We start from the raw sequence: 23,937 nt of genomic DNA, 5'->3' as shown, positions 1-23,937 counted from the left end.
GATGACAGAAGATCCAGAACTGAGGCTCAACCTTGTAGACATGTCGTGGACTGGTGTGGGGATGGGAGCATCTATCCAGGGCATTCCCTACTAAGGTGAGCTTGGATTGAAGAGGCCTGCTGGGGGGTCTTTGATGAAGTGGAGGGGAGGACGGAGGATAAGAATGTATGGGCTGGGGAGAATGTCGGGGGGAAGGCGAAGTACAGCACACCGGATGTATTCTAAGCACTGATAGGGGGCCTTGGCTAGAGGCGGGCAGCTGGGATGGCAACAAGAGGCTGGAGTCTGGGAGTCTGCAAGGTGTCTGGGGAAGAGAGAGCTGCTACAGCCTGGACCTGTCTGTACCTGCCCAAGAGGGAGGGCAGCAGGAGGATATCCCAGAATGCCAGGCAGCCAGCTTCAGGCCAACCCCAGCCAAAGGGAAAGGAGCTGTGACTAGGAACTATAATGCTTGGGACTTAGGGAAGGTGGAGCCAGGGAGGAAGAAGTCAGTGGAAGAGGGGTGGGACTGGAGTCTTGGAACAGTCTAGGAAACTGGAAAGGGACTGGGGACTTGCACTCCTGGGTCCTGCAGGGAATTTGGGACTAGATGGCTAATTAAGGTACAGGAAGTTCAAGTTCCTATTTCTGGGCCTCAGCAGTCTCTTGTTCTTACCCCACTGATCTGGTCTGAAGACAAGATATGTTTCTGCACCTGCCAAGGTGCTTCAGCTTGAGGGCAAGAGGATTCTGGGGCTGCCAGTGCCTTGGTCTTTTTCTGATCCAGAGGCTCAGAGATCTCAGGGAACTGTGGCTTCGCTGCCCAAGTCTGATCTTGGGGGAGAAGGTAGGGTCTCCAAGCCCATCAGAGGAGGTCCTCTTGCTCCAGATCTGACCTACCACTATGCTGTTTGACCCTAGAATCACAAAGCCTGCTTCTCCCAGACCTTGTTATCCATCCCCCACACATATACTCCTCCTTGCCTCTTCCCGTTCTTTCTTCTCGTGGGTGGACTCAGAGAACAAACTAGAGTCAGCATCAGGCGTGGCCGATAGGTGATAGAGACCCCTTTGCCCTCAGCTTTGTTCACCCCCCCCACTGCCCCTGGGGACTTGGAGTTAGAGAGGTCTCAGAAGAGGGGCTGCTTAGCTCACCAAGGGGAGGCAGCTGGCTAGAGGGCGGGGTGACCTTGCAGGCAGCTGGAAGGGGGCAGGGTGCAGGGTGAATTCATTATTGATGAGCCCTGCACCCCTGGCTACTAATGAGCCCAGGCCGGCTGCTCTAATTGATGTCAAGAAACTTGAGACCCCCGATCAGCTTCCCGCCTGCCAGCTGCCTCTTCTGCGCCCCCTCCCCCTCCTGCGCCCCCAGCTGCTCTGTTCCCTTCTTGGGGCCTCCCTTCTGTCTCCACTGACACAGACACAGCTAGGACTCAGGCCTGACCCCGACCCTCTAGCCCTCTACCCTCATGTCCCTCTGCATCATTGAAGTCTCAAGATGGGAGGCAGACATGCTCTGGAGGGTCTGGGAGATTTGGAAGGGGAAACAGACCAGCGCCTGAGAATTACAGTTCAGGGACAGGGAGGCTGGTGCTAGGTTACATCTGCAGCATTTCTGAGCCCAAGGAATTCCTACCTTGTATTGTGCATCCTCAGGGGAGACCTTGTCACTCTCTGAGACTCAGAGGTGGAGGCACTACACAGACACACCCATGAGAACAGCCCAATACTTACAGCCCACTTCCCCTCCTCATTTCCTCCTCACAATAGTGTAAGACATCTCAGATTTGGCCCCTGGGGTTTGACTGATGCCACTCCCACCCCTCCCCCCAGAGGGGGAGAGTATGGGATTTCCTTCCTCAAGAATTCCCAGTGCCCTGATGTGCCACAGCTGTCATCCTGGGGAATACTGCGTGGCTCTTTGCCTCATCAGGACTCCCCCTCCCAATCGGTCCCTCTGCATGCATGGGTTCTGGGAAGAAGTTCCTGCAGTATGGAAATATCAGAAGTCACAGATTGGAGTGTGGAGCAGGCTTGGTGTCTCAGGAGAGGTATTTTGAGATCATGCAGGCACTGCTAGGTGGGAGCCTAAGTTAATAAGAATAGCCCTGGTGATGGAGAAAGAGTGAGGACCCTCCCTTCCCCAAATTCCTACGAACTTGTGGTTGTGCTGCCCTCTGGTGGCTCAATTCTGGTCTAGCAGGACATGGACATCTTTGCCTCTTAAAATTTCATTAGAATTTCAGCACCCCTCTTCGTTCTCTTGCTGGACATTAGGACAGACCTCGAGGAGACAGAGGACCCTGAGGGGTTCCCTCATTCTGACTTCTCCCAAAGACCCGAACCCTATGCCATGTTGGTTAAGAACGAGGGCTTTCACAGTCTGGCAAAGCTGAATTTGACTCTGTGTGACCTTGAATAAATTACATAACCTCTCTGGACCTCAATTTCCCCTCGTGTAAATGTACCTACTCCACAGGATGATGGATAAAAATTAAATGAGATAATGTCTACCCACCAGTATACAGTAGGCAATTAAAACAAAACAAAAATCTAACCAGCTTTCTTCTGATTTAGTTCTGTGGCCTTTTCTCTCAACCCATTTCATTGCTCTGGTTTAGGGAAGCCCAGGTGAGTCTTCTGGACCATCTTCCCCCACCTTTAGCTTGGTCCCCTGCCCCTCTGCATTCTTCACTAATCTTCCAACACAAAGAGAAGGGATTCCTCTCCCTTCTTCTGGAGCCTTTTGGGACCAGACCTGGTGGGGCTGGGTGATGGGCAGAGGATTCAAGCCCTCTCTCACCCCTTCCATCATCTCTTTCACTTAAGAAAAGGGAACCACAAAACTAGCTCCACAGTTCCTGGGGGTCATACTCCTGGTTCCCCATGGAAAGAAGCTGTAAGAAACAGGCATTTCCTACCCACCCAGTGGTCTGGTTCCAGGATGGGTCTGGAAAGAGTGGGGTAGGACAGATTCCAGCTCTGGTCAGTGGGGGCACTGGGCCGGGTTTATTGCACTTGCAACAGAGTTTAAATAAGTCCTGGGTATCTGGAGCCGAGGTGGAGGGAGAGTTGGGCAGGGAGCGGAGGGGCAGCGTCAGTGCAGCTGGCGGGCAGAACCCAGATCCTGCAGGCCCAGGACAGTGGGCTCCCCCTTTCTCCGGGGACTGGGGAGGGCCTGCATCTGGCCAGGGTTAAGTTACCAGATCTGGTGCCATCACGGCCCCTTCAGGGTCCCGGGCAGTTCCTGACTTCTCCTGAGTCAGAGGTGGAGTGGGCCTCCAGGCCCAGGTCTGGAGCAGGCTCAAATGTAGTCCTGGATCTGCCTCGTTAGGTTACCAATGTCTGAGTCTGGGTCCCAGATCAACCCCGGGCCCCAGGTTCGATCTGGCCCCGTTAGAGTTCTGATTCCCCTTGGGGTTGGTTCCAGGCCAGCGTCGATCCTGGTGTGGGATATCTGTCCTGAGCTGGGCCTGGGGCACCATCCACGGTTAGTGTTCCTCGTTGGCCACCAGGGTGCGGGCTGTCCAGAGCTGCCATGTCTTGCTCCCCAGGTTCCAGGTTCTTAGCTGGGGACTTCCTGTGGCTCTCTGGCAAGGCTGGGGACAGATCTCTGCAGGCTGGAGCTGGACAGGGAGTCCTGGTGGCATGTCTGGGCCAGAGAACTGGGATTGGACTCCCCAGTTCTGGTTCCAAGTTGCTTTCAGGAAACTCCAAAATGCAAAGGCTGCAGGGAGCCTGGGGCCTCTGTCCCTGGATCTGAGGCCCCCCATCCATGAGGAGGGCATGTGTAAACAAGGGTCCTTCACAGTGCGTGGGGGGAGGGGAGCCCCAGCTCCTCACCTCCCGGCTCTGGCCCTTCAAGTATGTCTCTGGGCTGGGGAGAGGAGCTTCTCCCCGGCCCTCAGCACCTTCAGAAAGTGCCCAGCCCCCTCCCAGTCAGTAGACTGAGGGTGAGCGGATTGGGCCTTCAGGATTGGGAGTCTGGGATCGAAAGGAGTCAGGCATCAGAGGTGGCTGGAGGCTTGAGCTGAGCTTTTTCCATAGCGGTGCCGTATGGGAGGGAGCGTTTGAAGAATCCGACCTAATGAGGGGAAAAAGAGGAAGAGTTGAGATATTTTGGTTCCCATTTCTCCCCAGAATGGATTCCAAGAGGGGGTGAAGAGGAGTAGTGCTTCCAATCTCCCCATCTGAAAAAACTGACCCATATTCAGGCTGTTAAGACTATCTCTCCAAGAAGTCCGGTGGGCCAGGAGGGCTAAGGGTGAGGGTGCTTTGGTGCCATAAAAATGCCCCCAGTTCAACCAGGCGTGGCAAATCGGTTTGAACTCAAGTTTGAAGTCTCATTGCCTCGTAGTGGCTGCCTCTTGAGGAGTCTGAGGTGACTTCTCGGGTATGATCAATTAGTGATGGCTGCCATGGGTTTCTGCAGGAAGTGACAGCACAAATGCTACATATTGGCCGCCTGTGAGTAACACTGACTTTTAAAGTACTGGCAAACTTATCAGCTTGAGTCAGGAGAATTCTTTCTAAGTTAGGGGCTGTAGAATGAAGGAAAAGATCCTGGAGGCGGTGTCAAGATGGGATGCGTGTGGCTGGGGAGAGGTGGGGGCGTGTGGCCAGAGAACTGGTCTGGAGGCAGATGCTGGAGACTGTGCTGGGTCAAGGGCAGGACTTGATGGGAGGGTGGCCAAGTCATGGGCAGGATGCGGTTGACCTTGTAGAGGATATAGATGAGCAGACCGAGGAGCAGGAGGCCAACAAGGACCGCGAGGATGATGACCCACAGCGGGGCGCCGTGGCTGCCTTCGGCCTTCGTCCACTGCACAGCCGTGGCCACCTGGGGAGCAAGTCTGGAGACGTCACTGAAAAGCCATTAGTTCTTCTCCCCCTCCACTCGGCTCCCACTTGCCATTGGACCGAGACCCACCTCTCCCCTCCCATCTTGGGCTAACAGAATTCTGAACTTCAAAATTCAAATTCCTAAAGTGGGCATGATCGTCTCTCACTTTTGGGTCTTCACGCCGGCTAATTCCCTCTCCCCAGGGAACATCCCTCTCCTCACTGGTTAGCCTGGTGGTTCCTACTTATTCTTCAGGTCTCAGTTTAAACATCACTTCTTCCAGGAGGCCTTTCCTGACCCTGCAAACCTGTGTTCAGTTGTCCCTATGATGTGTTTCCACAAACATCCTGCCACTTGGCACACGTCTCACTCCCCTGTCCATCTTGCTTATCATCGCATTCCTGTGACCTAGCACAGTGCCTGGCACATAGTAGAGGCTCAATAAATATTTGTTACCATAATCAGGCCAGCCTCTACTCATGCCCCAGTCCTAGCACCAGGCCTGGCATTCTGTCTTCCTTGGCCCAGGCCCCTGAATTCACCTGAAGCTCCTTTCGGGGAAGCTGTCGAGGCAGGATCCGGTAGGGCATCTTCAGGGCTTCGTACACAGCTTCACACTGCAGGCTAAATGGCTGGTGCTCGCGCTGCGGGTGGGGGAAAGGTGTTCAGGGCAGCGCCTCTTGGCACCTAGAGGACACAGGGCTCCCCATGGTCTGGCTCCAGTTATGGTCTTTTCCTATTTTGGACGCATTCTCTCCTGAATCCCTCTCTATGTTCCTTACATGAGATAATAAATTTATAACTGAATAGTTATAACTGAATAATGTATAATTAGGTAACATCAATACAAAAATTTTTTTGAATCATTAATGTGTTAAGCACCCAGGAAAATGCCCGGCCTATAGTGTGCACTCAGTAATGACTGCTCTTTACTGTTCCTCCATCTGCCTGCCTCTTCAAGGTGGATTCATCTTCCTTTTCTGTTTTCCCGCACGTCTCCCTCCAGCCCTCCCTCCTCTGAATGGGCAGGAGGGGAAGCTGTCAGCCCCAGTGTGGTCACTAGGGGGCGCCAAGGACACAGCCTTGTCTAAACAAGGGTGAGGGAGGGGAGCTGGGCTGTCTGGGTCCCAGTCACCAAAGCGGGTGGCTAGGGCAGTGGGGAAAGGGAGGGTCAGTCCAGGCAGGCCCACAGGCCGGGGGCCAGGGCTGAGGTGAGGCTCCCTTACCTGCAGGAAGGTCTTGGTCCAGACGCGGAAATGCAGTTGCAGACTTCGGCTCTCTTGCCGGTGGAGTGGCCCCAGCTCGCAGCGCAGTTTGAAACACTCAGCCTCTGGGCATTTCTGGGAAGAAAGCAGAGGCTGGAACCAGAGTCCTGCCCTTCTGATGGCTCTGAGGCCCCAGGAAGGTACTCAACGCTTAGGCCCTGATCTTGGTCCCAGGACGACTTACCAGGATCTGAGGCCCTGAGGAGGCAGGGCTCCGGCCTGGAGCATCCCGTCTTTGCAGCCGGTGGTGCTGGGAGCCCTCAGGATCCAACTGGAAGAGGAAACAATTGTTAGCTGCCTCTCCCACCTCATTACAGCATCTCAGTCAGCCTGCACCAGGGGTCCAGAGCAGCCTTGACTTGGTCTTCCATCCATCCAACTGACCACCTCCTATGGCAAGGCATTAAGTTCAGTGCTGAAACACGGAAGCGAGTAAGACTTGGTCCTTGCAGTTTACAAGGAGGGGATGTGTCAGTAAGTAATTAGGGCTCCGTCCCTGCCTTGGGGCCTTTACACTGGCTGTTCCCTCTGCTTGAAGTGCTCTTCCCTGAGTCTTCACAAACAGTTTCATCCTTCTCTTTCAGGCCTCAGTTCACCCTGTTCCCTCCTCAAGAGGTTTCTCCCTGATAACTCAACTTAAACAGGCTTGGTCCCACCCCACCCCAGCAGGTTAGCACTGTGCTTTCAACACATCTTAATACCTGTACCTCTCTCTCCCTCTCTTTTTAATTTTTATTGTCTATTATCCTCCACTAAAATGTCAGCTCCCTGAGAGTGGGGACCTTGTGAGTTTGGTTCAGTGTGCTATTTCCCGAGCCTGTAACATCTGTAGCATCATTTGGTGCAGGCACTCATTTAATTTAAATGTTGTTTATGAATAAACAAACTTTAAAACAGGCATTGGGCCCAGGGGAGTGGGTCTGAAGGCCTTCCAGAGGAGGTGGCACCGACCTGGGACTTAGGAGTATGCCCAGGCCAGAAGTAAGGGGAGGACATTTCAGGTAGAAAGACAGAAGTACAGTCTTTCCCTCCCACAGCCTCAAGGTGTCTGTGTTCCCCCGACCCCCCTTCCAGTGGCCTAAGTCCTAGCTCCACTCCAGGCCCTTCCTTTTTGGCTCTTCCAGGCCCCCAGCGATCTTCCCCAACCACCGTCGGCCTTGGTTCCCCCCACCCCCAGGCCACCTCACCTCCAGGCCCTGTGGGTTGGGGGGGTGACTGGTGGTGCAGTTGCTGAGTCCTGTGACCTTGGTAATGTAGAGGAGCTGCTGACCTTCCAGAGCCTGGGGACAGCTGAGCTCCAGCACACCCCGGCTAATGGAGCTGGGGCCCAGGTTGATGAGCTGAGGAGAGGAGGGCACAATCATCACGGGAAGGGAGGTAGCGATTCTGCCCTACTGAGACCTGAGTCCTGAGGGACCCCTCTTCCCTGTTGCGAGTCTCCCGTCTCAGGAGTGAGGAAGGAAATCAACAGGCAGAGACACTCTTCTCCAGGCAATAGTCCTGGAGGTGGCTCCATCCTTCCCTGCTAAGTTATTCAACTGGCCAGGGTTTACCTCTCCCTCCACCCTCCCCCTCTCTTCCTTTCAGTCCTTGTCCCAGCCATCTGTCACTCATACCAGCTCCTCCTTCCCTGTCATTCATCTGGCCACGCCCCCCACTCGCGGTCACCCGCCTAGGATCTGGCCCTTCCTGCCTCTATTGCTCCTCACCTCATAGACGTGGTGGACAGCAGGGCCCACGTCCCCCTCCTCCTGTGGTTGGTCTCGGGGATGCCAGTCGTTGACCGGGAATAGCACTGCCTCAGGTTTGGAGACACTAAAGAGGAAGGTGGTTTAGAGAACAGTGGAAGGGACTCCATTCCATATACATCTTTTCCTAGAAGTCTGCCTCCCCTCCCGGAGAGGCCCATTTTGCCCGGGCACTGACCCGTTCAGGGAGACCTGGGCCTGAGCCTCCACCGAGAGCCGGAAGGAAACCACTTCGCTTTGAGAGTTGTTGAGGTTCTTGCTGTGGGATGGAGGAGAGACAGAGAAGGTGCTGGAGCCAAGCCAGGAAGAATTCCATCTGCCTCAGGCCCCGCCCCGCCCCGCCCTCCTCAGCCCCGCCTCCAACTCAGCCTGGCCCCACCCACTCCCTACCTGAGGATCTGAAAGTCAAACTGGATGGTCTCCTTCGTGTCCCTGAGGTGAGGGACGGTGAACCGAAGGCCTCCCCAGAGCTGTGGGACACGGAGGGAGGATGAGGGGGCTGTTAGATTGGGTTTTTGCCTCAGCCTCACTAGGCAGCCTTCCCTGCCGATCCCACAGCTCTGCTCTGAATGAGCCCGTTACTGTCCTCTCGGGGCCTCTCCCGTCCCAGACTCACACTGGCTCCGGCCTTCATGGGGTTGCCCAGGTCACACACCAGCAGGCGGCTCTGGTTCACAGCAAAGTAGTCACAGCTCAGGCTGGAGAAGTTCTGGAGGTGGGGTGGGCGCAGGTAAGGTTTTGGTGTCTCTCTGGCAGTGTCACCTCCCCAGCCCCGCCAGGAGTCCCCTCTCACCCCTGGGTGTCTGACGAGTCCCGAGTACTCAGCTTCCGGAGGGGCCGTGACTCGAAGCTCCGCCTCATAGGCTCCACCCTCACCCACGTTCTGGGCGTGAAAAGTGAGGTTCAGAGAGTTCTTGTCGCCCAGGTACACGTGGTTCTGCTCCCTGGTGGGGACACAGAGGGTCAGGGACAGTGAAGAATTAACCCCCAAGCCAGGACAGTGGGCTATATCCGTAATAATATACTAAGTATGAGGCACCGTTTATGGAGTCCCGCCTCTATGGCAGGCAGCAGGCTAGACGTTTTGTGTAGATTATTTCATGTGATCCCTCTACAAAGCCAGAGAAATAGGTGCTATTAGCCCCACTATACAGGTGAAGCAGCTGAAGCTCAGAGAAGTTGAGTAATTTCCCAAGGTCACGCTGCCAGCTAATATGTCCCTGTTCTACTTTTTTGCGAGCCAAGTGCTTCCAAGCTCCACGTGTCCTGCTACAAGACCTTGGCATCTGAACTTCCCAACATGACGTCAGCCTTCACTTACCCGAACACCTCCAGCTGTAGGTCTGGCACACAGATATTGTCTTCTCCACAGTCCAGCAAGATTTGAGCCTGGGGGGCAGGGAGCCTTGAGAGGGGGAGTTTTGACCCCCTCCCGACGGTTGACTCCCTTCTCCAGAGCCCTGACCCCCGGGGTCCCGGGCCCTCTCCTCCCAGCCCGTCTCCCCACCCTGTCCTCACCTTGTCCTCTATGCGGTTTTTGCTCTGGTAATGGAGGACTGGCCGGAGGCCATGGCTGTCCACAGGGGCTTGGGGGTCCAGGGAGAAGTTGAGGGCGATGTGAATTGGGGAGAGTTTGTCTCGGAACTCTGACTCGTTCTGGGGCCAGAGGAGAGGGTTCACAGAGTCAGGGGACCCTGGGGGCCCTGCTTCTCATCCTCTCACATCTTTGTCCACTCGGGGCCCTCAAGAATTCAGGTGTCCAAACCTGATCATGTTCATTGTTTCAGAGGCAGCCTGGTTCCCAGCTCCTCTGATGGAAGGGCCCCCTTCGCCAGCCCCCCAAAGTCCCAAGCCCTTCATGGGAATCTTCCAATATCTTTCCCTCCAGAAGGGGCCCCCAGATCTATGTGGCCACCTTCCCAGTCACCCATACCCTGAGGTAGATCTTCATCTCTCTGCAGTCTTCCCGGGCCCCATTCTGAATGAGCAGGGTCTGGGTCAGGGTCGCCTGTCTGGATGCCAGGAACAGCGCCCGCCGCACTCCTCCCTTCTGCTTCTGCCAGTCCAACTGGAGCTCCACCGTGAAGCCTGCAGCCAGGCACGCATGTTAAGGAGAACCTTCCTCACCTTCCTAGTCGATCCAGAGAAGAGGTGCCCAGGTCCCCACCCCTCCATCTCCTGTCCCAAGTGCTTGAGAGGTTCAGGCTGTCTCCCTCACCGATGGAGTTGGGAACATGTTTTCCAGAAGCATTGAGGCAGAAGCTGAGGTTGATGCTGGAGGAAGACCGAAGGGAAAGCTGATGTATCCAATGGAAACAGGCATCCTCCCCTCTCCCTACCTCCCAGACAGACCCAGACTAGGACAGCCCCCTTGGTCCCCTTCCACAGACCTGGTCTCCCTCCCCACTCCTAGGCACAGATGAGGTACTGCAGACTCCATCCCCGCCATCTCCTGGACCCCCGCTCACCAAGCCACAGGGTTTCCCTCCAAGCTGCAGCTGCGCTCCTCCGGGTTGAACATGGCGGGAAAGATGGTGAGAGAGGCACTGGCAGACACGATGGGGCGACCCCTGCCAAGAGTCGACATGGGGTCAAAGAACTAAGACTCCTGGGGAACCTGGGCACAGGAAGCTGATGCCCGAGCCTCAGGATCCCAGTTTCTACACTTTCCCAAACTTAGCCCTATTGAGAAATCCCTCAGTTCCCCACTTCCCCCAGGCTGCCCCTCTGCCTGAGTTCATACCTGTACACCACAGCCTTGTCCACACCAAAGGACCCCACAATTAGATCTGCAAGAAGCCAGGAAACTACCCTTTACAGCAAGCCCCAAATCAGGATCCTTCCCTCCCAACCCTTTCTAGTTTCACTGCTCAGGGAGGCCGAAGAGACAGGACAGCGCCGTCTGGTGGCACCATCCTGGAACTGCACCCGGGAGCTTAGGAAAGTGCATTGGAGGGGCTGGGGGTCTGTGACCACGGAGTTCTAAAGAGGCCTCAGGCACAACTCACCAGGGTATCCGTTGCCATCCAGGTCGCGGCCTCCTCGAAGGGCAGAGCCAAAGAAGTCTGGGGTGTGGCCGGCTGCCCACAGGGGCAGCAGAACCTGGGAAGGCTTAGAGGCCAGGCCCCTGGGCCCCCCAGGGAATACAAACACCACTCCCTGCCGGTTCTCCCCACCAAAGGCAGCGCCAATGGCTACATCTGCAAGACACACGACACACACCAGTCAGCAGGCCAGGAGTCCAAATCTTACCACCAGACCCCAGGACCCTATTTTCCCCATCTGTCATTTCTAGTATTCTAATCTCTTCAAGCCCCAAGACTTGACTGGGACGTCACTGGGGGTCTGGGTATTTTATCTGACAGCGATCTCTCCTCACATCCCTTCTGACTCAGGCCCCTGACTCCTCCTCACCAGCTGGAGCCCACGGTGCTCACCGTTATAGCCATCCTGGTCCAGGTCCCCCAGCGGGGTCAGGGAGCTGCCGAACCGACCAAACTCGTCATGGCCAGTGAGGGTAAGGGTGGGCGTGGGCTCCATGCCGGCGGGGCCCTGCAGGTAGAGGTAGACTCTGCCCACCTCCTGTGGCCGCCCATCTGCCGTCCGCTCCATGAGCAGGGGCGCCCCTACCAGCAAGTCATCCAGCCTGGGGATGTGGGAAAAACCAGGCATCCTGAGACCCTGCCTCGCCCCATCCCGTCCTCGATCCCAGTGCCAGGAAATCCCAGGCATCCCGGATCCCGGGCTCCCTCCCACCCAAGTGAGAGACCCAAGGTCTCCTGGTCTCTAGCTCTCAGCTCTCTCCTTGCCCCTGAGCAGAGGGGATGCAGGCACAAGGAGGAGAATCCAGGTTTGCATTTTCCTGTCCTCCCCACAACCCTTCCCTCCTAGAGGTGAAGAGGGCACTGTGTGGTTCCCTTCCCCCACTACTCACCCGTCCCCATTGGTGTCTGTGGCAGCCACCGCGTAGCCAAAGTAGGAGGCCATCTGGGGTGGGGGACAAGAGGCAGCACTGGGTCAGAACTAGGCAGAGACCAGGGGGCCTGAGAACTTGGGCTGAGCTTACTAGCTCAGGGCCAGGACTTGGCTGACAGAGTGCCAAGCTCGGCTGCAAATGGGGGTTGTCCTCACCTGTTCCCCTGAGAAGTTGTAGAGGGACCGGATGTCTGAGCCATTAAGGATGGTGACCTGGGGATGAGGACATACATCCATTGGTCCCAGATTACCAGACTAGCCCATGGACGGAAGACAAATGGGTACAGGATACCCAGGGGCAGGCAATCCTTGGAGACCCACTTGTCCCCTAATTCCCTCCTTTGCTTTGCCTCGCATTCCCTTCTCTACACTGGGCACCTCCATCCCAGGGCAACTTCACCACTTTACCCCATGTCACTTATCACATACTGACAGACTTCACACTTATCTTGCTGTTGTCCATGTCTACCCACTTGAATGTCAGATTGATGGGGGCAGGAGCTTGTTTTTGTTTTTGGCTTTCTCCCCAGAGCCTAAAGTAGTGCTTGGTGAGCAGCAGACCCTCAACAGTTATTAGCTGAATGATTGAGGCCTCACCTCTCAAGTCCTCCCAAACCACACACACTCGTGTCACCATGTCCGCTCTTAGTGACTGGCCCTACCAGTCCCCTGAGTCTCTTGACTCTTCACTCTCCTCCCCTCTCTAGCTGCAGTTCCTCAGGTGTGAGCCCTCTCCCAGGGCTGCTGGAGGGCCCCCTGCCTCCCCTTGCCTTCGGTGCCCTTCCCCCTCTGCAGCAGGACGGATCGCCCCAGAGCCCATCTCGAAGGGGCACCTCTGGCTTGGAAACCCATGCTGGTTCCCTGCAGCCACTGCCCTGTCTCAACTTCTTGGCTGGTCCTCTGAGGTCCTGGAGAATCTGGCCCCAGCCTATCTGGTTTTGCCCAAACTTGCCTTATTCTCCTTGTCCTCAGTCAGCCCATGAGTCTGTTAAATTGGCCTAAATTTCCCCCTTTTCCTTCCATGCTCCTGTCTAGGATGCCCTCTCTCCTCATTTCCACTGACACCTCAGAGAAACTCTGCTGATCCATCGCAGCCCTGGAAGGGCGGTTATTCCTTCTCCTACACTGCTCATCATCTTTACCACTTTCCTGAAACACATTATAGTGCAGAAAGAATGCTGACTTTGGAATAAGACAGATCTGGTTTTAAATCTCTAACCAGCCACCTACTAACTGGGTGATCTTAAACGACTTCTTTGGTCTCTTAGAGCCTCAGCTTTCTCCTGTGTAAAATGTGGATGGTAATAGCTACCCTGATAAGCTTGTTGTGAAGAATAGAAATCACGAGTGGAAAAAAAAAAGAAATCATGAGTGGACAGTGACTGACGCACTGAGGGGCTCGTGAACAGAATGCACCTTAGATTCCAATTGTGCGTGTGTCTTATCTTTCGTCCTTGATTAGAAGCGCCTTATGAGATGAGGTGTGACGTCTCATTCATTTGCTTATCCCTCCCTTGCCTTAATAAATGTTGGTAATTGAAAGGACTCCTATGGCCCTCTTATCTATATCCTTTTAAAAGCACTTGCTGGGGTCTAATAATAACAGCTACCAGTTGCACCCTGCCTAACAGTTCACCAAGTACTTTCATATGCATTATCTCACATCATCCTTACAAGAGCCTTGTGAGGTCAGAACTATTATTATCTCATTATGTAGAGAAGAATGAGGCTCAGAGAGGTTAAGCAGACCCAAGGTTTTTATGGAATGAAGTGGGGGTAGGAAAAAATAACAGCTTGATTCATCCAGAGTAAGTGCCAGAACCTGAACACTGGCCTGACCCAGGAGCCCATGTTCTGATCCACTTTTTCAACCCTCCCAAGCTGCCATGCACGGTCTTTGTGATTAGCCAGGGGAGGGGAGGGGAGGGAGGGTCAGGCTGGGTCTTACATAACCATAGGTGAGGTTCCCTTTGGGCACACCAGCAACGAAGTCTGCAAAGGGAAGATAAAGTTGTAGGCTGAGGGCAGGGAAAGGGGAGACAGACAAAAACGGTAGGTGTCTCAGTTCCTGTGGCCTCAGGTCCCGGGTCTCCATCCACCCCCCTCCCTGGGCCCCAGCCTGGGGACAAACTCACCTTCCATGTCATCACCACTGAATTCACCCACAGCCACAGAGTATCCTGGGGGACAGGGTTGGGGGGTATTGGTGTTCTTGCTTCGGGGACCCTCTGCCCTGGTCTCCTCCAATCCCTTCCCCACCCATACTGGGCCTTCATAGTCAGCCCCAATGTGACACATATGGCAGGGGGCTGGGGAGGCCTGAGCGGGAGAAGGGAGGCGAAGGGGTGAGCGAGGACATGAGAAGGGGCATGGGAGGTTCTCCACCTGCAGCTCCCTCCACATTTGCTTGCTCACCAAGGTAGCTGTCATCATAGACGGAACTGGCCTGGCGTGTCTGCAGCTGCCCCTGAACCAGGTTGATCAGGTACTCAGGGTAGTAGGATTCTGCAATCTGCTCCTGGGTGGCGGACAGGATCTGGCCTGGGGAAGGGATGAGGAGGGGATGGCTGGAGGCAGAGGGGGCAGGGAGGAGGGCCCTGGAGACTGGCTGGGTAGGATTTCAGAAGCCTGGTTCAAGGAGGTGAAGCTTGTGGAGGGTGGTGGGAGAGGATGGTTAAGCCTCAAGAAAGGGAGAGAGTTGGGACAGGGGCAGAGGAGGGAAGGATGATGATCTTGAGCTGGGAGAGGGATGGGAGGCCGTGTGCCAGGGATAAAGGGGTAGCAGAGGGAGGACTTACCTTGCCAGAAATAGCTCCCTGGTCCACCCAGGACCACACGTCCAGTCTGTGGAGGGGGAAGAGGGATGTCCACATCTGATCCAGATTCCCTTGTATCCACCACCCACCACGGCTTTCCTCCCAGATCACCCTCTCACCTTGGTGAACTCCGCACTGAAGCCCCCTTGGCAGTAGCCCTGTCCCGCTGCCCAGCTGAAATCTGCAAGGGGAGAAGGTGGTGGGAAGGTGCTCCGCACAGAGGGGTCGTGCAGGGAAGAAACAGAGAGCTTGGGGAAGGAGGTGGGGAGGAGAACAGAGAAAGGACTTCCCTGGACGGGACAGTCCGCATCCAGGCTAACGGGGGGTGGGGGGCTGTGGGGACTCACATGTCCCCTCTGGCCCTACCTGAGCGGCAGGGTGCATACTCCAGAATTCGGGTGAAGTTGCCTGTGGAGAGGTAGCAGGTTCCCACGGGATCGTTCAGGGGCTCCTTCTCAGTGCGCCAGCTGTAGAGGGGTGCACAGGCCTGGGAGGGCCCAGGAGGAGAGGGCTTCAGGTTTAGTCCAACAGGGACTCTCCTCTCTCCCTCCCTGCTGTATCCAACCCGGCCCACCCTGCCACTGAGCCTGCTGGGCCCTCACCAAAATGGAGGAGCCGTGGGCTCGCACCGTTGCTCCAAACCACTGCAAGGACTTGTACTCCACGGGCTCCTCTCCCTCTGGGCTGGACAGCGAGGACTCCAGGATTCGAGAGCCTTAGAGAAGTGAGAAAGGGGAGGCATGCCAGCCTCGGGCAGCTGAGCCTTAGAGCAGCCCCCCACCCCCAGCCTCATGTGCACACGTTTGAGCTCACACACGCTCACACAGAACCTGGGGTTTCCTAGAGTTGCTTTGCCCTGGTCCACTTGCCTCCCCGCCCAGCTGGGACCAGGATGCATGTGGTGAAGTGGGGAAGAACGGCTATTTCCCAGCAGGGTGAGCCTCTGGCTGCACTTCTCTGTCTGTACCTCGGCCTGGCTCTCTAGCAGCATCTGTTCAACGTCCTTGACCTTGACCTTCCTCACACCTCTGGATCTCTGCCCCCTGTCTCTCTCTCTCTCTCTCTCTCTCTCTGTGCATCTGTCTGGCTGTCTCTCTCCTTCCACACCCTCTCTGTCCTCTGTGGTATAGGACAGCCTTTTCTATTCCTCTGTCTTTCAAGTTTTTAAAAAATTAGTCCATTTCATGCTCTTACACCGTCTCTCCCGGCACTGTCGCCATCTTGGATGCGCTCCTCTTTTGTCCCCTCACCCCAGCCTCTCTCTGGAGCCAAACTGCTCAAGTTCATGTCTGTGCTCCACCATTTACTAGCTGTGTGATGTTGTCTGTTTCCTCACCGATAAAATGGGGTAATAGTATCTCACGCCGTCGTTGAAAGGATTAAAAAGTGCATTAATAGATGTAAAGTGCCTAGCACACAGGAAGTGCTCTTGAAGTGTTAGCTATCATTATTGTTTACCTCTCGGTCTGCCTGGATCCCTCCCGTCCATCTCTGCGTCTAGCCCAGACCTTAAGCCCCTTGAGGGCGATGGCTTAATCATGTTTCAATCCCCGGCAGCACCAGCACAGTGCCTGGCGTGCATTATTACTTAGTCAGTACTTAAACGAATCGAATAGTCTCTGTGACTCTCCCTGTCTTTGTCTGTGTTACTGCTCTGGCCTCCTTGAGTTGCGGGTGATTCAAGGAAAATGCGAGCCACATGTTTCTGAATCATGCCCTCCCTCCTTGGGCTGGGCTAGACTGGGAACGTGGTGTGAGTGCCACGGGGAGCTGCTGCACCGCTACCCAGAGCTGGAGCCGGACCCCCAAAGCACATTGCTCTGGAACAGGTCAGGCTCCGCCCCTCACTCAGGCCCCGCCCCGCCCCGCCCCGCCCCGCCCCCAAGCTGCAGTCCCACCCCTTAGTCCCTCCCTGAACCTCCCCGACGTACGAAGGCGGTTACCTTTGCCGTCGAATTCAATGGGGGTGCACTGTGCCGGGCTGGTGCCCCAGGGACAGAGGTAGACAGCACCACCCTGCAGCACCCCCGGCTGGCTGGTGTTCGCCTTGGGCGCTCCCACCAGCACGCTGACCCTGTGGAGGGGAAAGGAGAGGCCGTTCAGGGTGGCCCCCAGCTCTTTTCCTGTCTCCCCAGGCAGGAAGGATCCCGGCTGGTCAGGGGCTGGCTAGGGGTGGGGTAGATGCCCCCTGGGTTGTATTTATATCTCAGAAGATGCCACAAATGCCAGACTCACAGGCTGGAGTCAGGCGGTCCCCATGTGCCGCTGTCACTAACACAACCCCTCCTCTCCTCCCCCGACTCTCTCCTCTGCTACTTTCCCCTGTTATTAGGAGGAGGAACCAGAGTCATTTCTGGGAAGGGGCAGGGGCCAGAGGGCCTGGACCCCAGCTCCTCCATCTCCCTATGGACCTGCCAAGACTGCACAGCACCCGAAACCCCAGGGTCCTCTTATCTAGCTAGTACCCTCTCCTCCCAAGCCAAAGCCCTTCACTGGGCAAGACCCAGGCGTCCGGCTGCCTGGCTGCCCAGCCCTGCAGCGTGTAGGAGGAAAATGTGAGTCTTGGAAATCAGGCGCAGAAGTGGAGAGAGGAGCTGGAGGATGGTGAAAACAGATTGTTCCCCTGGGCCTAGGCCTGGGCCTGGGCCTGGGCCTGCCTTGACCCTGGGATCTGGTGGGACCTCCCGATCCAGGTTGGATGTCTGTCTCAGCCTCTGAATCCTTTTCCCAAACACCATCCCTAGGAGTCTGAATTCAGATCCTGCTCTACTGGGGTCTTAGTTCTGGACACAGTAAAAATACAGAGATGGAGAAGGTTGCCTTTGCTGAGGGTCCTATGTAATGGGGTGGTCATAGCCAAGGTCCTGGGCAATCTTCCTGCCTCTGGCTTTGCCTCCATCGTCCCTGGGTCCCTTGCTGACGAGGCCTCTCCACAGCTGTCAGCCCTCTGGTCTTTCTCTTCCAGAGTCTCCCATGAGGACTGCATCTGGCAGCCGGGGCAACTGGAGCAGTGTCCCTGCCAGCCTTGACCTCAGCTCTCCTCCCATATCTGTCTCTGGCACTGCTTCTCAGTCTGTCCCTCTGCCCCTAGACTGCTTGCTCTCTTGGCTCCTGTTTTAGGCCCCCCCCCATCTTGATCTCAGTTTTTGGGCTTCTCCCTCTCTGTTGGTTTCTGGCCCCTTTCAGCTTTCAGCATTCCCTGTACCCACCCCCACTACGGCCCGATACTTGGATCCTTTAATCAGCCTTTCTTACCAGGAGTGCCTAAGTCAGGGATTATGGTAGAGGTCACAGAAGCAAGGGTAGGTGTGATGGGGAACAGGAGGGGAGGCAAAACGGGTGACAACAGATGCATTGAGTGGGAGAGGGGTGAGAGGGGTGGGGTCCAATAGGAATGGAGACAGCAGAGGGAACAGCCCCAAGGGACTGAAGCAGGCAGTGAGGGTGGCCCAGTAGGGCCAGGGGATGAGGATGGAGGAGGGAGAAGACAGGTTCCAGAGGAATAGGATGGAGGGGGGAACCCCCCCCAGTGAGAGTTACTGGAGTGATGGGGGTGGGGTGCCCCTGGGGACAGGAAATGTTTACTGCTTGTGGCTTCCTGTCTGTTTCCAACCTCTCACTTCTCCATTTGTCTCCCACCCGCCTGCTGGGCCCCACCCCTCTCACTCAGGCAGTACATTCAGTTGGGGGGTGGACGCCGATTATTTGGAGGCACAGTGACCTGGCTGGCTGCCAGGCATAGTAGGTGAGGTTGGTGGTGGGGAAAGGTTGTATCACCTCGGGGCTGGGGGAGGAGAGAGGGGTGCAACCCTCTGGTAGCAGGCGCAGCCCCAGAACACAGCTGTGGTACAGGAGTTCTGAGTTGGGCACTAGCTCATTGTGGACTTGGACAGTACCCCGTCCCTCTTCCTCTGGGTGAAGAGGTTGAAGAAGTTATCTCGAAGTCTCCGGGAGCTCCGATACTCTTCCAGGAGAGCACAGGGCTGTGGCCAAGGGACCCTGCTCCCATCCCCAATTTTCCCACCACTCCCTGCTCTGGGGTAGGAGCTGAGCTTGAGGGCTCCTGGGATGGCCTGAGGAAGAAGCTTGGCATTTGCCAGGGTTGGAAGGTGAGAGAGAGAGAGACCTCACAAGGCTCATAAATTCCACAAACCGATGGGCCGGGTATCTGCTGCAGCTGTGTGAAGGTTTGGGAGACCTGGCACACAGGCAAGGGACACAGACCCAGGCCTAGACCCCCTCAGTACCCTTATACCTTATACCTAAGGGTTCAGTGGCCCTTCCTTCCCAGATCCCTCAAGTCATTCCGATACATAGTGCCCTCCCCCACATACCAAGTGAGGTGCCGGTGTCAGGGATGGCGCGTCACATAGCTTATCTTTATTCTCCCCCTCCTAGTGACTGCTTCCTAAATCCTGCAGCAGTTGGGCCCTACTAGGAGTCCAAGAAGGTAACAATGGGGGATCCTTGCTCTATTTTCAATATTTCAGAAAGCCTAACGGAAATCATGCATTTACCCAATAAGGCAGCCCAGGCTAATTAAAACCTCAAATGTATTTGCTTTGGGCTGGAATTATATCAACTCATGTGGGGAAACTGGCTATCTTATCTTGGTCAGAAGCTCTGATTGGCAACTATAGATGTCTTCTTGTTCTAACTTCTAGCTGATTAAAAAAAAAACACAGGAAAAAGGAATTAATTATTCCTTCCTAAATGCAGTTTGGCAGATAAACTCTCCCAAAATATGGAGACCAAGGGAAGAAATAATTGCCACCATTTATTCTGAAGCCTCAGAACCCTGACAGTCTATAGAGTTCGTTCTTGGAGACCCAGGCTGCCACAGCTGGCAGGCACCGTGGAGAGCAGCCACCAGACACTGAGTAAGGGGAGGCCAGTATGGCCCTGACACTCCTCCCCATCGTCTTTTATTTGTTTGTTTGTTTGTTTGTTTAATTTATTGGTGGAGGGAGGTAATTAGGTGTATTTATTTATTTATTCTTGGAGGAGGTACTGGGGATTGAACCCAGAACCTTGTGCATACCCAGTATGTGCTCTGCCACTTGAGCTATACCCTCCCCTCTTCCCCATCTTCTTTTCAAGCAACCTCTTTTCTCTATTTTATACAGAATGCCCTGGTAAGATATCATTTGCATTTGAGATAAATACACAAATAAAGGAAATAAAGAAAAAACTTTAATTAAGAGAACTGCTGACCAAGCCCCATGTCCTCATTATACAGATGGGAAAATTGAGTCCCAGAGAAGTTAACTAACATGTACAGGGTCACTCAGAATCCTTCCCAACAAATAAGCCAGAAGCTAGGAATCCTGCTACCTAGGCCAGTGTCCTGGTCTACCCTGTTGCCAATCTGTCCCCTCCTCTTCTCCCCACTATCTCCACAGCCAGGCTTCTGATTAACCAAGTTCCTGTTCAATACATGGTTACTGTTTGACTGTGGTCCTGACAAGGTCGGGGTGGAGAGCAGCAAGTGGACCGGGCCAATTCCTGCAGGTCCCACTGCAGCCCTGACGGGGCTGAGGAGACAGCAGGTTCTGGGTCCCCCAGTGTATTCTCAAGGGAAGTGCCTGGCTGGCTGGAGAGGGAGAGTTGCCTCCGCTGTGGCAGTACCAGAAGGCACTAGGGAGCTGGGCTAAGGATACCGCACGGTTCAAGCTCGTGTCTTGGGCCAAGTCACTTCCCCTCTCCAAGACTTGGATTCTCTGCCCATAAAATGATGGGTTGCCTTTGAATGGTCCATAAACAAACTTCCAGTTCTAAACGTCTATGATTCCTGAAGCTTCAGTTTATATATACGTATGTATGTGTGTGTGTATATATATATATATATATATACGCACACACAATCACAAGGATTTTTGTAATGATCCAACAGAAAAATTGATATGAAAGCACTAAGGAATGTGAGGAACTATTATTACTGTCACTTCTATAAGCAAATATTAAAAGCAAGTAAGAAGACATGGGGGAAAACTTAGACAAAGAACTAGGTGGTGTCCAGGGAAGAGAGAACCAGAAACAGAAAACAGCTACCTCAGAAAAATCATGCCTCCTGTGTATTGTTCATCCACTATGGACCAAGAACCGTTTATATGTATAGTGTCTCATTTAGTCCTCAGAACAGCTGCATAAGTTAGATGTCTGATTTTCATGAGGAGACCAGGCTCCAAGAACTTAAGCAACTCACCCCAGATCACACAAAGAACAAGTACGTTGTGGAGCCAGGACGCACACCCAGCTCTGCCCGATGAGAGGTGGTGAAGGGGGCCAAGAACACTGAGGCTCTCCCTCTCCGGTGAGAGACCCAGGTGAGGCGCTATGTTTGTCGCCTGCAGGGAGGAGGGGGTTGAAAGCCCAGCTGTGGTGGGAGGGAGGTCACTGGGGAGGTGGAATGTTCTGAGTGAGTCCTGCTCTAAGAGTGCATTGTAAAGCGAAAATGAGAGGGGGAGGTGTGCAAGCTGGACACCTGGGTTCTCTTGGGAGGAGAGATGAGCAGAAGGGGAGGGGGGAGGGATGAGAATGCTGGGTCCTGTTGGAGAAAAGGGCTTTGGGGACTGCAGGATCAGGCTAGGGGCCAGACAGACACCTAGGGAATCGGAAGTGTGTGAAAGTCCAGATGTTTTAGAGGAGTGTTTTAAAAGGGAGATGACACTCTTGTTAGGTGGGGGTGGAGGAAGAGGAAGGTTAAGAGCCAGATAACTGGATACCCTTATGTGGGGGAGGATCCCATCCCCTCCCTCCCTCTTCTCTGCTTCATTAGGGTTGTGGTAAGCAGTTTGAGGGGGCCTGGGGGAGGCCAGGCCTGGCAGAGGCTCTAGACCAGGGTGATGCAATGGGGTTTGGGCAAGAGGCCAGGGGGGTGGGTGGGGGTTGGGTGGGGACCTTGAATAGCCCAGAACCAACAGCTGGGGCCTAACCGTCTTTCTTTTTTCACATCCCCAAGTCCTCCAGACAAAGGAGAAATTTGCCCCTGTTCCCTAATTGAATTACCTAGATTAACCCATTTTCTCCACAAATTAAAGGAAATGAGTAGAGATCATTTAACTATATGATGTGTAAAAACAGCTCACCTCCGGCAGAGGTCCTAAAAACCTGGTTGCTGGGTAGTGGTGGGGAGCAGTGGCAAGCTCTGAGATCAGAGATGTAGAAGAAAGAGGATTCCTCCAGTTACCATGGAGGGTCAGCATCTGGCGTCTGGGAGTCCCTGTCCCAGTCGGGGAGCAGCTTCCTTCCCTTCTTACTCCCCTCACCGGCCACATTTAAACAAGCACCCTTGCTCTAAGGTTGCCTAGCTTCTTCCCCAAGCCTGCTGTCTCCCCGTTTTCCTGGTACTCAGGGTCCAGTCTGCTGGTCACCCTGCTGAGCTGGGAGTGAGGATCCTCCTTTGAGACTTCCCCAATCTCTGATGTCCTGTATTCTGACGCTCTGGGGCCTTGCGAGCCCGCGTCTCCCCAGCTCCCGACCCCAGCCCCAGAAGTCCCAGTCTCAGTTCAGCTCCAGCCGACAAGCTACAGGAAATCAGCCTCTCTCTTCCTCCCAAGAGCTAGAGGAAGAGGGAAACCGCCCACCCCGCTTCACGCGCTTACACACGCCCCTCCCGACACATCCGAGCGCTCGCCCTTGGCTGAGCCAGCCCCCAGCCCCAGCCCCCTCAGGACCAGGGTCCCGGGACTCTCCCAACTTCCCGTATCCCCTCATCGGAACAGAGATTGGAGGTGAAGGGCGGAGTGGGCGACCGAGGAAAAAGGAGAGGGAGCCGCCGTCCCCTCCGGGTTTTTCCCAGTCTGAGTTGAGGGGGAGGGGAGGATGGGGCTGGCCCCCATTTAACCTCCAGACTCCCTCAGTCTCCGACTCCCCCTCTTATTACACACACCTCATTCTACTTCGACCCGTTCTCTCCCCGCACAATGGCCCTCAGGGTTCCCGGGGTCTCCCACTGCTTCAAAAGCTTCTTCCTGGCCTCCGCGCCCCCTCTCGGTCCCCATCCGCCTCCGGTCCCGGCAGCTCAAGGATCTCAACCAGAGACCCTCTGCTCTCCATTCACGCGCCCTCCTCTCCTTTGGCCCTGAGACCCCTGCCCAGGCTTCTCCAGCTTCTAGCTTCGTGTCCTCTCCCCACCCCACACGTTTCCCCGCTGATCGCTCTCAAACTCCTGGCCCCGCTCCACGCCGGCCACTGTCCCCTCCCTACTCCAGCACGGGCCCCCAACTCTAGCGTGGGCCCCCAACTCCAGCCCTAGTCCTTCCAAACTCCGCCTTCCAAACTCAAGCCTTGGTCCCCTCCAGACTCCAGCCGCGCCCCCAGTCTCCGGGCGCGCCCCTCCGCCCCCCGCCAACCCGCCGCCAACACTCCTCAACTTACCCGTCGGTCCCCGGCCGGTAAAACTCCACCGAGAAGCCGAAGAAGGAGCCCGGGGGCCCAGAGAGCACTGCCGGGGCCTCCGCGTCTAAGTTGAAGCCCCCAACCCTGGGCGGCGGCGGCAGCAGCAGCAGCAACAGCGGGGGCAGCAGCCGCAGCAGCGGGGGTCGGCGGCGAGGGCCCCAGCGCAGCTGCACCGCGTGGAGAGGGGACGCTGGCGTCCGGCTCCCCATAGCGCCCGCTCTTCCCTGTCCTGGGGCCACCGACCCGGAGCCGCTTCCTAAACCTCCCAGAGGCGAATGACTCAACGCGGGGAGGAGTTTGCCAAACTCCCGGCTGAGCCCTCCCCCCGCCTGCCGGGGGGGCGGGCGGGGGGGCATTCCTGGGTCCCTGGAACGCTGAGCCCGCGCCCCCCACCCCGAAGGGGCGTGGGGGGGCCGCACCTTTCCACTTTCCTCTCCCCAGCCCCAGCTGGAGGCCGGTTGTCTGGACTGGGTCGGACTGGGCGGGTTTGGGCTCTTCCCCCTCCTTCCCTCCGCTTCCCCCTCCTTCCTCCCGCCTCCTTTCCAGATGTACAACGTAAACGCTCGGAAAAGGAGTCGGAAAAAAGGAGCGGAGAATTTCCTAATGAGGAAAGGAATCACCTCTGGAGGGCGGAGGGAGTCTATATATGTGCGGGGGGTCTCCCTCACTAATTCAGGGAGGGGACTTCGGGGTCTAAATAGACTGGAGACTCCCCTGGCATCTGGCCAACTGGGATTCCCCCTTGCCTTCCGGGGCCACGGGGTGCCTGGGTTCCAGCCAGCTGGATTTGGGACTCAGGAGTTGAGGTACAGTCAGTCTGATCTGATGGAGGAGCTACATTCGGCTCCTGGAGTTCCGCTCCCCGCCCTTCCCCCCACCCCAAATTACTAGAATTGAAAACTCAGGAGTTT

At 55.6% G+C, this 23,937-nt stretch overlaps 1 protein-coding gene across 1 annotated transcript; it reads right to left on the bottom strand.

Moving 5' to 3' along the window:
* Positions 1 to 2,960: 2,960 nt before the first annotated feature.
* Positions 2,961 to 23,371, bottom strand: ITGA5 (integrin subunit alpha 5). Its single transcript, XM_006203098.4, has 30 exons — positions 23,006 to 23,371; positions 16,570 to 16,700; positions 15,229 to 15,341; positions 14,993 to 15,113; positions 14,746 to 14,807; positions 14,609 to 14,654; positions 14,226 to 14,351; positions 13,946 to 13,990; positions 13,759 to 13,802; positions 11,967 to 12,023; positions 11,770 to 11,822; positions 11,273 to 11,481; positions 10,844 to 11,035; positions 10,579 to 10,624; positions 10,304 to 10,405; positions 10,054 to 10,109; positions 9,769 to 9,923; positions 9,354 to 9,491; positions 9,157 to 9,224; positions 8,629 to 8,779; positions 8,452 to 8,544; positions 8,226 to 8,305; positions 8,014 to 8,094; positions 7,797 to 7,902; positions 7,275 to 7,427; positions 6,272 to 6,358; positions 6,049 to 6,162; positions 5,365 to 5,466; positions 4,697 to 4,819; positions 2,961 to 4,063 (listed from the first exon to the last, which is right to left on the bottom strand). The coding sequence occupies exons 1-30, from the start codon at positions 23,233 to 23,235 to the stop codon at positions 3,980 to 3,982; spliced, it is 3,168 nt and encodes a 1,055-aa protein (XP_006203160.2). The 5' UTR covers positions 23,236 to 23,371; the 3' UTR covers positions 2,961 to 3,979.
* Positions 23,372 to 23,937: the final 566 nt, after the last annotated feature.

This window comes from Vicugna pacos, chromosome 12 (assembly GCF_048564905.1).
Source record: "Vicugna pacos chromosome 12, VicPac4, whole genome shotgun sequence".
Taxonomy (NCBI): domain Eukaryota; kingdom Metazoa; phylum Chordata; class Mammalia; order Artiodactyla; family Camelidae; genus Vicugna; species Vicugna pacos.
The sequence above is the reverse complement of the archived record's forward strand: the minus strand, read 5'-3'. Positions and strand labels throughout refer to the sequence as shown.